The sequence below is a fragment of the Clarias gariepinus genome, chromosome 1 (genome assembly GCF_024256425.1).
Source record: "Clarias gariepinus isolate MV-2021 ecotype Netherlands chromosome 1, CGAR_prim_01v2, whole genome shotgun sequence".
NCBI classification, from domain to species: domain Eukaryota; kingdom Metazoa; phylum Chordata; class Actinopteri; order Siluriformes; family Clariidae; genus Clarias; species Clarias gariepinus.
In genome coordinates, this window is record NC_071100.1 from 5,452,789 (window position 1) to 5,464,990 (window position 12,202).

At 37.8% G+C, this 12,202-nt stretch overlaps 1 protein-coding gene across 1 annotated transcript; it reads right to left on the reverse strand.

The window, feature by feature from the left end:
- Positions 1–668: 668 nt before the first annotated feature.
- LOC128544270 (uncharacterized) lies at positions 669–8,951 on the reverse strand. Its single transcript, XM_053514315.1, has 7 exons — positions 8,920–8,951; positions 8,424–8,720; positions 4,637–4,918; positions 3,525–3,833; positions 2,918–3,166; positions 1,927–2,087; positions 669–1,178 (listed from the first exon to the last, which is right to left on the reverse strand). The coding sequence occupies exons 2-6, from the start codon at positions 8,542–8,544 to the stop codon at positions 1,963–1,965; spliced, it is 1,086 nt and encodes a 361-aa protein (XP_053370290.1). The 5' UTR covers positions 8,545–8,720; positions 8,920–8,951; the 3' UTR covers positions 669–1,178; positions 1,927–1,962.
- Between the last annotated feature and the right edge of the window lie 3,251 nt (positions 8,952–12,202).

Below are 12,202 nucleotides of genomic sequence, written 5' to 3' on the forward strand. Positions count from 1 at the left end.
AAAGGGCTCAGAGCCGATCCTTAACGCTGTCAAACTTTGAAACTCTCCTCTTTGTAAAGTGAAAGATTCCTCATTCACACCACCCTTTTTCTCCATCTGCTTACTGTATCTGACACATTGTCCACTGCAACTGGAAAGGCAAAATTAGCTATTTTAATCTATTATTTTATTAACAATAATTAACCATTCAACTCAAATAATTGATCAATTGACTAATGAGAAGCCCACTCCAAGTAATGATTGAAAACAAAAAAAATTAAATTAGTAGTCTGTAATCGATTAACGTTTCAATGTAAAGAACTGGTACATGTATTATTTTTACCTGTTTTGTGTTACTAAAACATCTGGTCAGAAACATCTGTGACCACTTATAGCTCATTTAATTATATTTTACATCACCTCTATTTTTTTCTGTTGAATATTGTTATGATGTAATTTCACTTTCATGTTTTGGCAAGATCCCAAAGGACCATGTACTGATTCCGAGCCAGTAGTGTGGACATCCAATAAGTGTAATAGCACTTCTGTTTGATTAATCATTTACTCCTGAACTCCACTGAGGTCTTTTACTTACACTGTATAACACTTCAGGATTAAGATATCTGATTTTAGGAATACAAATAAATTACACATTATCTTTGAATTAATTTTATTATTATCTTTTGAACAATACAACATAATAAATCATACTGTTAATTAAAAAGCATCATGTTAGTTTCCTCATTATATTACCTGTACTTCTTACATCACTACAACCAGGTTCAGTTGTTTACCCATATACTGTACATGTTAATTTGGTTATCTGCTTTTAGAAACATAGTTTAATCTCCAAAACACACTACTATTAACTACTTTTTTAAACTATTATAATAATCTTTAATCTGTTAATTATTATTTAGCAGTTAGCACTAGCAACATATAACCTTTTTTTTCTGAGAATCATGAGAAGGTTTGCAGGCTTTAGCTAAACAACACCAGGCAGAAGAAAATGATACTGTACTACTAACAACATGATACTAAATCGAAAAATCACCATTATTTAAGATCCTTAAAAAAATATGTTGAACACAAAATTAAAATATGAAATAAATTCTACAGTAAATGCATCCTCTTTTTATTGATGAACTTCACTCAGTCCTCTGTGACTGCATTCTCAATTTGTTCTTCATCAGTGTGAGCTGTTAAAGAAATAAAAAATCTTATTTGTCTGTTTTAATGCTCATGAATAACAGTGAAGTACCAAGTGACACTGCTTCAGGAAATTATGTGCTAGACATCATTCACGCTCATCTTCAGTAACTGCAAAATAAAGCTCAGTAAATCTTTATTAATTATTACAAACTACCAGTGTTGGGTGTAACACGTTACTTTTTTGATGTAACGAGTATTCTAACGTATTATTACTTAAAATAATACGTTATTCAAACAATGTATGTAATCCGTGAGCCAGGCAGCAGTCATTACCAATCCGTTATTGTGTGTGTTTGTTAAAGTCGCCCTTCAAGGCCCGCCCCAATACCCCCATCAACGTCTTTATAAAGACAGTAATTTGTAATGTAATTACTTACTTTAAGAAGTAATGTCCCCCAACACTGCAAACTACATCAAACTTAATTATAATCCTATTGTTTTAAAATGCAACATTTTTTTCTCAAAACCTTGTAAATTATCCTAATTATCTTAATAAAAATCTTAAGAATGAGGATAACATACTGTAACTAGTTTTTAGTTTTTTTTTTTTCTTTTAAAATTTCTTGTCACACTGACTAAAGCATCTACTGTATTGTCTAAATTCACCCCCAGACCTCAGTAGGAACAGTTATGCTGTGATTCATATTACATACTGTATATCATACTTATATTTAAACCTTACTTTAATATAAGACAAATGTATTTTCTGAGATCAGAAAATTAAATAATACTTACCTCGAGCTTTGTAACATTTGAGCAGCAGAATGATGGTCACCACCAGAGTGGAGAGGCCGTCACAACACTACTGATAAGCATGAGCACTGACAATGGAGCTTCTACACGTGATCCAGCATCTAAACCTTTAGCACCAGATAAATCTTCAACAGCCAATGAACCTGAACCCAAATAAAATAATGAAAATATATATACTACCATTCAAAAGTTTGGGGTCACTTGTAAATGTCTTTGTTTTTGTTTAATGATTTATTTTCTACATTCTACAACAATACTGGGGATTTCAAAACTATAAAATAACACACATGGAATTAGGTAATTACGTAAAAACAAGAAAAACAACAGTTAGTTGTTATTTTAAGACACAGAGGTCAGCCTTTCTGTAATAGTTCTTGCAAGAACAGTATTGTCAAGTGCATTTGTAAAATCCGTCGAGCATCATAATGAAACTGGCTCTCATGAAGGTCATCCCAGGAGGGCGAGACCAAAACCTACCTCTGCCACAGACGAGAAGTTCATTTAGAGTTATCAGCCTGAAAAATTACCAATTAATTTGGAGGCGTTAGATTAGACTAGAAGCATTCTGAAGTCTTTACAGAGCATTAGTAGCAGACACATCTCACAATTCCGAAATTGTGTGGTGTTTAACTAAAAGAAATATATTTAAATACAAAATCTTTCACTCCGCCACTGTGGGTGAATCATTTTACTGTCCATCCAGTAGAGTTACTCTGGTCCTCACAGCTAAGTGAGAGAGAGTCATTAAGTGTTGAGTTCCCTTGTGGTATGCTCTTGTGATATTTTCTCTTTTTACACACTGGTTTCTCTTTTCTTCTTAAACACTCTTTCCGCTTTCATGCAGTCTTCTCTCTTTCTCACACACTCTCTTCTTTTTTACAAACACTCTTCTTTCAAACATCAGAGCATGACACTCTATACCTAATGATGCTGTACCTTGGCGTTAATAATTAATGTTTAAATAATTTCTCACCTCTGACTGAGACCCAGCTTTTCGGTGACTCTCCTCTTTTTGGGTGTTTACAGTGGTAGAAACCTTCATCTGACTTTGAGACCCTATGGATGATCATCTCGCCTGTAGTCTGAGTCTGGAGAACTAACCCATCTTTATAGAAATCAGCTTGGAGGTTTGAGGACTTTGTGTTGCGATATAAACAGCGTAGAGTCAGAGGAAGTCCCTCAGTCACAGGATGGACAGGACTCTCCAGGATCACATCACCATCTAACACAAAATCATATGTACAGGAAAACCACTAACAACATGAATACTGCAGGTTAAAGAAATATCCTATTTGTAATAGAAAATTTTGATTGACCAATTTGTAGGTAATAAAGTAGAAAAATGCTAATTTTTTAATTTCTATTTTTATTATTATTATTATTATTATTATTATTATTTAAACTCTAAACACTCATACTTAATTTTGAGAAAGTCAAATTTTGCTTTCTTCAGGAAATATTACAATTACAGAACATTGACAATAAAACCATTTAAGTGTCTCTTGTTTTACCCAGTTTAAAACTCATGGTCCTTAATCTTTTTTCATTTATCAATATACTACATGTAGATGAAGACTCACCATGCACTGTGATGTTGACAGGATTACTGTTTCCTCCAGATTCAGACTCACACCAGTAAACTCCAGTGTGGGATGTGGAGAGGGAGCTGGTTTCATATGTAGATCCCGAGATTACTTGCCACCATATATAATCTAATAAATATTTATGTGATTCCCACAATGAAAAATTGAATACTCCACTGTGGGTGAATCGTCTCACTGTCCATCCAGTAGAGTGACTCTGGTCCTCACAGCTCAGTGAGAGATAGTCATTAGTAAAGTGTTGAGTTTTGTTGGGATTGATGATTATAGTGACTGGAGGAGATTCACCTTAAACACAGAACATTATAGTTCACAAAGTTATTATAATTTTTGTGACATAACTTGCACTGAACACATGTACACCTCATTTAATTAAATAGTGCTGAATGAATTAAAATAATCCGTGACCAGTGTTTAGGACTATTTTTAGTCTTAATTATTCCTGATTTTGGAGGGTGACTTTCATAGCAAATTTTAATACAGCTCTAATTCCCGTAATCTGATATTAAATTTACACATACACAACCGTTCAACCGGTTTGGGGTCACTTTCTAACTCCATGATGGTTCCTGATTTTTATTTCTTTCTACATTGTAAAGGAATGCTGAAAGCATCCAAAAATCCATTAATCTCCTGTGAACAGTTAATGGTGAGATGTTTCTGCTACTTCTGCTCTGTAAAGACTTCATAATGCCTCTAATCTGAGGAGCTGTTAATTGGTCATTTTTCAGGCGGATAACTCTAAATGAACTTCTCGTCTGCGGCAGAGGTAGGTTTTGGTCTCGCCCTCCTGGGTTGGCCTTCATGAGAGCCAGTTTCATTATGGTGCTTGACGGATTTTGCAAATGCACTTGACAATACTGTTCTTGCAAGAACTATTACAGAAAGGCTGACCTCTGTGTCTTAAAATAACAACTAACTGTTGTTTTTGTTGTTATGTAATTACCTAATCCCATGTGTGTTATTTTATAGCTTTCCCCAGTATTGTTGTAGAATATAGAAAATAAATCATTAAACAAAACAAAGAAATTTACAAGTGACCCCAAACTTTTGAACGATAGTGTATGTCACAATGAACACACTTTACTCACTAGTGATCCATAGTGGCTGCTGATTGGCTGTAAATCTCATAGATGATTTTTCTCTCTCTGCTCTGCAGAAATAAACTCCTGTGTGATTATGAGTGGTATGACTGATAGTGTAGGAGTCTCCATACATGATCTCTCCATGACTGTCTCTGATTTCTTCATAATTTCTGTGCCAGCTGAATATCCAGTCAGTATGGAAGTCTGTAATTTCACATCTTAGAATCACTGATTCTGCCTCATTAAGCCAACTCTGTGTAGATACACTTACTACTGGCAGTGGTTTCTCTGTTGAATAGAACATAAATCATAAATCAATAAATTATTAAAAAATTTTAAAAACAAAATTAATGTAACTGATTTCACAAACATTATTGACCAGATAATGCACTTAAACTAATAAATATTTTAACAGAAAAGTTAACAGTTATTTTTAACAGAAATATCGCCACCCTTGTGGACTGGGATCATTGTGAGATTTTTACTGTAATGTAGAGCTTTAAATAACTACTTGTCACAGCTTAGGGAATAAGTTGCAAAGTAAAAAAAAAAAAAAAAAAAAATCACAAGATCAACTTAAAAATGTAAGGAGGAAGAACCTCTGGAGGGCAGAATAGAGCAATAATCAAAGGGCTTTAAAATAAACCTCTAATTAAAAGTAAATTATTAATTTTTATTAATAATTATTATTAATTATACATTAATGTGGGCCATTACATAAATGAGTTTGACTATAAAGCTCAGAGTCTTAAAGTGACTAAACTTATAGAAAAAAGGGGTGGTTCTAATAAATCAGATAATGGCAGAAGCATCATTTTCTACCTTCTTGCTGAATTTCTCCCTCATGACAGATTCTAACACCCCTTTTAACTCCCCTAACTCACCTGGCTCTAAGATGTTCTGAACCTGAATGATTTTGCACTTTAATCTATGATTTTTTACTTCTTCTTCTTTGTCTTTCGTCTGTTGCCTTTCAGGGGTCACCACAGCGAATCATCTGCCTCCATCTAACCCTATCCTCTGCATCCCCTTCTCTCACATTTCTCTTTTATCGCACAACACACCTGACACTTTTCTCCACCGATTCCAACCTGCCTGTACCCGCCTCTTCACCTCGTTTAAACACTCTTCGTGGCTCTGGACCGTTGACCCTAAGTACTTAAAATCCAGCTCTTTCTTTACCTCTGCTCTGTGTAGTCTTACCGTTCCCCTTGGGTCATTCTCATTCACACACATGTATTCTGTCTTGCTGCGGCTAACCTTCATTCCTCTGCTTTCCAGAGCGTACCTCCACCTATCATAATTTTCCTCCACCTGTTCATTGCTTTCGCTACAAAGCACAATGTCATCTGCAAACATCATACAGTAGTCCATGGAGAATCCTGTTTTACCTCATCAGTCATCCTGTCCATCACCAGAGCAAACAAAAAGGGGCTTAGAGCTGTCTCTTCTGTCACACCTACAGCACATCTCACCACTGTCTTACAGCTCTCATACATGTCCTGCACCACTCTAACATACTTTGCCACTCCAGACTTCATCATACAACACCACAGCTCCTCTCTCGGCACCCTGTCGTATGTCTTCTCTAAATCTACAAAGACACAATGCAACTCTTTATTACCTTCTCTGTACTTCTCCACCAGCATCTTCAAAGCAAATACTGCATCTGATGTACTCTTTCTAGTACACAAATGCTCACCTCTGCCCTTAACCTAGCTTCCACTACTCTTTCCCACAGCTTCATTGTATGGCTCATTAGCTTTATACCTCTGTAATTGCCACAGCTTTGCACATCTCCCTTGTTCTTAAAAATCGGCACCAATACACTTCTCCTCCATTCCTCTGGAATCCTCTCACTCTCCAAGATCTTGTTAAACAAACTAGTCAGAAACTCTACTGTGACCGCTCCTAAGCACTTCCATACTGTACCTCCACAGGTATGTCATCAGGACCAACAGCCTTTCCACTCTTCATCCTCTTCAATGCCCTTTTCACCTCACTTTTACTAAGATTTGCCACTTCCTGCTCCACAACAGTCACCTCTTCTACTCTTTGTTCTCTTTCGTTTTCCTAATTCATTAACTCCTCAATGTAATCCTTCCATATCCCCATCACCCTACTGGCATTTGTCAGTACATTTCCATCTCTATCTTTAATCACTCTAACCTGCTGCACATCCTTCCCACCTATATTTCTCTGCCTCGCCAACCTGTACAGATCCACCCCTTCCTCCTTACGGTCCAGCCTAGCATACAAGTCCTCATATGCTCTTTGTTTGGTCTTTGCCACCTCTACCTTCACCTTACGCTGTATCTCCCTGTACTCATGTCTACTCTCTTCAGTCCTCTCAGTGTCCCACTTCTTCTTAGCTAGCCTCTTTCCCTGTATACACTCCTGGATTTCCTCATTCCACCACCAAGTCTCCTTGTCCCCTTTTCTCTTACCTGATGATACACCAAGTACCCTCCTACCTGTCTCCCTGATCACATTGGCTGTAGTTGTCCAGTCAACTGAAAGCACCTCCTGACCACCCATAGCCTGTCTCAACTCCTCCCTAAAGACTACACAACATTCTTCCTTTCTCAGCTTCCACCACTTTGTCCTCTGCTCTGCCTTTGTCCTCTTCACCTTCATCACCACCAGGGTTATTTTACACACCACCATTCTGTGTTGTCTGGCTACAATCTCCCCTACCAACACTTTGCAGTCACTGATCTCTTTCAGATTACAACGTCGACACAAGATGTAGTCGACCTGAGTGCTTCTGCCTCCACTCTTATATGTCACCCTATGTTCCTGCCTCTTCTGGAAGAAAGTATTTACTACTGCCATTTCCATCCTCTTTGCAAAGTCCACCACCCTCTGTCCTTCTACATTCCTGTCCTAAAGCCCAAACCTGCCCATCACATTTTCATCATCTCTGTTCCCTTCCCCAACATGTCCATTTAAGTCTGCACCAATCAACACTCTCTCACCTCTGGGGATGCTCTGCATCACTTCATCTAACTCACTCCAGAATGTCTCCTTCTCTTCTAACTCACATCCTACCTGTGGGGCATACCCACTAACAACATTGAACATTATCCCTTCAATTTCCAGCTTCAGACTCATCACCCTATCTGATACTCTCTTCACCTCTAGAACATTCCTTACAAACTCCTCTTTCAGAATAACTCCTACTCCATTTCTTTTCCTATCCACATCATGGTAAAACAATTTGAACCCTGATCCTAAGCTTCTAGCCTTGCTTACCTGGGGTCCTGGACACACAGTATATCCACCTTTCTTCTCTGCATCATATCAACCAACTCTCTTCCCTTCCCTGTCATGGTCCCAACATTTAAAGTCCCTACTATCACTCCTAAACTCTTGCCTTTTTTCTTCTCTCTCTGCTTTTAAACACGCCTTCCTCCTCTCCTTCTTCAACCAACAGTAGCCCAATTTCCACCGGCACCCTGTAGGTCAACAGCACCAGTGGCGGTCATTGTTAACCCAGGCCACGACTGATCCAGTATGGGAATTATATTTGTGATTCGCATCATTGATTTGGCAAATGTTTTACGTCGGATGCCCTTCCTGACACAACCCTCTGCATTTATCCAGACTTGGCACTGGCACAAGAAGACACAGCATTGAGCCCTCCTGTGGTTGCATTAATCTATGATTTATTACATAGCATATTATTACTGCACCACCTTAACTGTTTATCACACATATTATGCAGTTACTAACCAGAAATATACTGTAAACATAAATGTATAAAACCCAAATCTTATTGCCACAGACTCACCTGATACAGTCAGTGTAACAACATCACTGATCACTGAGGTCTGAGAGTCATTTATCTGCCCTCTGCATGTGTAGTATCCACTGTCAGAGTCATCAGCAGAAAATATGATGTACTTCTGCATTGTGTCGTCTTCTAACAATTCATGGAATATATTACGGGGGATAATCTTATTGTCCTTATACCAGCTGTATGTCCACTTAGCATCTCCTTCTTCCTGTATGTCACATCTGAGGATAACTAGGTCTTCTTTGTAGACATGTGAATGAGGTTCTATGAACACTACAGCTTTAGGACTCACTATAAAAATGATAAATAAATAATCAATATTAATAAGTAATATGTTTTAATAACAACTGCAGACTGGAAAGTAATTCTTAAGTGTACAGATGTAAACATTTAAAAACTAAAAGATTTAGAATTAAACTTTCTTTGGTATGAAATAAATATGTTAAATAAGGATACATTTAGGTTAGTGGTGACAGCAGAAATATCTCACCATGAGCATGTGTCACTGGTAGAAGTAAAATCAGCACTAAAAAGGAAACAAAAACAGAAAATAAGAAAAACTTAGAAAGCATTTCAGTGCATGCAAACACTCATTGTTATAACAAAGAGAGTTGAGACATGATTCAAGATTCAGGGATGTCTCCAAAAATATTAACCCAGTAAAATAAAGTAAGTCTATGTTTTATACATGTATAAATGGGTGTGACCACAGCATTGATAATCAGATCTGCTACTATAAAATGCAAATTCAAGTGAAAATAAATTTAGTCAAAACGTGCTACTACAGTGTCGACAAGATTATAATAAATATACTGTAGGTCATAATCAATGTGGTAAGTCTCTCTCTCTCTCTCTCACACACACACACACACACACACACACACATACAACACATCTACTTATACACAGTTGAAGTGTTAAATAAAAAAAAAAAAAACATTTAAATACCACCAGTCAGTTATGTGCCTGCAAAAATAATTAAAAATGTTTGTTTTTGCACACCTCTTCTGTTAATGCTGAGAACAAAAATACATTGATCAGCTATTACATCAATACAACAGCATGATAAACTAAAAATATTATCAACTGTAAATGAGTAAACTGCTGAAAGGAACATGAACACCCAAGACTCAGCCATGCCTGCAGAGACCAAAGCCCAATCTGTCTGCTCTGATCTGACAGAAAAGCCAAAGCAGTACAAATCACAAAAAAAAGTCAATGCTAGCCATGACAGAACACCAGAACACTCAGTACACCACAGCCTACTGTCCATGGGGACCACCAGGCGAAATAGCCAAGTCCACTCTAAACTTTTGGGTAAGCAGTCATGCTGAAGTACACACAATGTCCTGATCACACAATAAACTCATCACTCAGGACAGTTAGACTGCAGATAAACAACTTTATACCCAACACTCACTCTAATAAAGACACAAAGAGAAGATTTACTCACAGAGCATTGCAGGGAGTAGACTGAGAGCCATCCTGTCTCTATAATGACTGACTGTCAGAGCAGTCAGCAGTGTAAAAACTCTCAACACTTCCTGTTTTCTTATAAAAAAGAGACCAAACATTAATTTTATATTCATCTTCTTAGTAAAAGCAAAAATAAAAAAAAGGGAAGTACAAAGATGTTTGCTTTGCACTTTTGCATCCATCTCTTCATTTTCACTGGTGACACATAAATAATAGCCTGAAGATCTGTATCTCAAAAGGTGCTAAAATATGTTCTGTTGATAGTGAGAAATGACATCATCTTTAGTGTCTAATGCAGCACTAGGTCTACATAAAAATTTATTTTACTGTAGTCAGGCAATCTCCAGGGTTCTCCAACCAGGGTTCTCCAACTAGCATTCATCACAAAGGAGGGGGGGGGGGGGGGGGTGATCCATAATGTGTATTTTCATGTGCGTGCAATAATGTTATGACTGTAACTATAAACTATGCTGAAACTCATGTAATCATATATTTGTGCCTAAAGTTGTTCCTGCATAAATCATGGAGTGTTTCCTAGAAATTAGATAGGTATGGGTGTGAACTGGAATGCAGTAAGCAAAGGATACATACAGTACAGGGGACTATCAGATAGGATTTAAAACTTTTGACCGCATTCTGCTCAGCAATGCAAGAATTCAATTCGATTCAATTTTATTTGGTTTTACAAAACCACACAGGGCATCCATACGATGAGATCTTCAACCAGAAGAACACCAGGTCTGGATCACTGGCAGCTCAGGAGTGACATGTATAGCTCAACAGAGAGACAATGAGAGTTAAAGAGAGAGAGGAAGAGAAAGAGAAAGGAGAGAAGAAAGAAGGGGAAAAGAAGTGCATGGTGCAGGCAGGGACTCCGGCAGGAATAACTATGACAGCACTAAAAGGGGCTGCTCAGGGATGAAACTGTTTTATACAGTCGGCAAGGATCATTCTCTAGCAATGATGATAGATTAGCTACCATCCTCCTTTCTTCCACCTCCTGTACAGTGTCAAGGGGAATCCCCAGAACTGAACTGACCTTCCTTAACAGCTTGTATAGCTTCTTCCTGCCTGCAGTAGAGACGTTGCTGCACCAGCAGACAACTCCATAGAAGATTTCTGAGACATACACAGAGTCCAAAACTGTCTTCAATACTGCTCCAAAAAACCTTGGTATTCTCAGCAGAAAAAATCTGAGCTGATGTTCATAAATTACATCTGTGTTGTATGTCCAGTCAAGTTTGTTGTTCAAATGAACTCCCAGGTATTTATAATAGTCCACTATCTTGTCCTTTCCATGAATGCTCACCTACAGTATGATAGTAAAGTTTGTTTGTGCCATTGGAAATCCACTACTCGTTCTTTGGTCTTCCCTGTATTTATCTGGAGTCAGCTTTGTTGGCTCCAGTCTAAAAAGTTCTGGTTCAGTCCTTTGTACGCCTTCTCATCATTCTCTGTGATCAGGCTGATGATGAGAAAGTCATCAAAGAACTTCTGCAGGTGACAGGCTGTTGGGCTAAACATGAATTTGCATTATAGATGGTTTAGAGGAAAGGAGTCAGGACCGTTCCCTGCGGGGTTTCAGTGTTGCAGACAACCATGTCAGTCACAGGTCCTCACATACTGTGGATTGTTTATCAGGTAATCCATATAGACGATAGATCACTCCCATGTACTCCAGCGTTTTCCTCAGAAGCACAGGTTGGGTAGTGTTAGCACAAGAGAAGTCAAAAACATGACTCTGTTTTCTCAGTCTTTTCCAGTGTAAAAAAAAAAACCTATTAAGGGCGAAAATGACAGCATCTTCTACTCCAATGCCAAGCTGAAAGGCAAACTGAAGTCGATCCATTGATGGCCTCACCGAAGGTCAGAGATGAGTAAGCCTCTCAAAAATGTATCAAGTGTGAGGTTATTGCTACTGTACTGCTCTGTAGTCCCCAAAGTATTTTGGGTATGACATCTTACCAGACAGAATGTAACACCTTTCCCAGCTTCCAGCTCAAGCATGTATCACAATATGCCACACAGTTGGTCTGCACAGGTCTTACCCAGATAGCACACAGATAACCGAAGGGGCCAATTTTGGGCCAATAGCAGTGCATGTTAGGCCAACGGTAACATCAGTGGTTGGCCCAATGCCATTTTGTCTCTTGACCCAACTTTGGCCCATTGGTGGGGCCCAATGTTGGAACAATAGTAGATAATTGTGGAACAGTAGATAATTGCAAGTTTGGAAATTTTAAATTAAATTAGACTCTTTTCATCATCACCAATAATATATATATAAACACAATTAT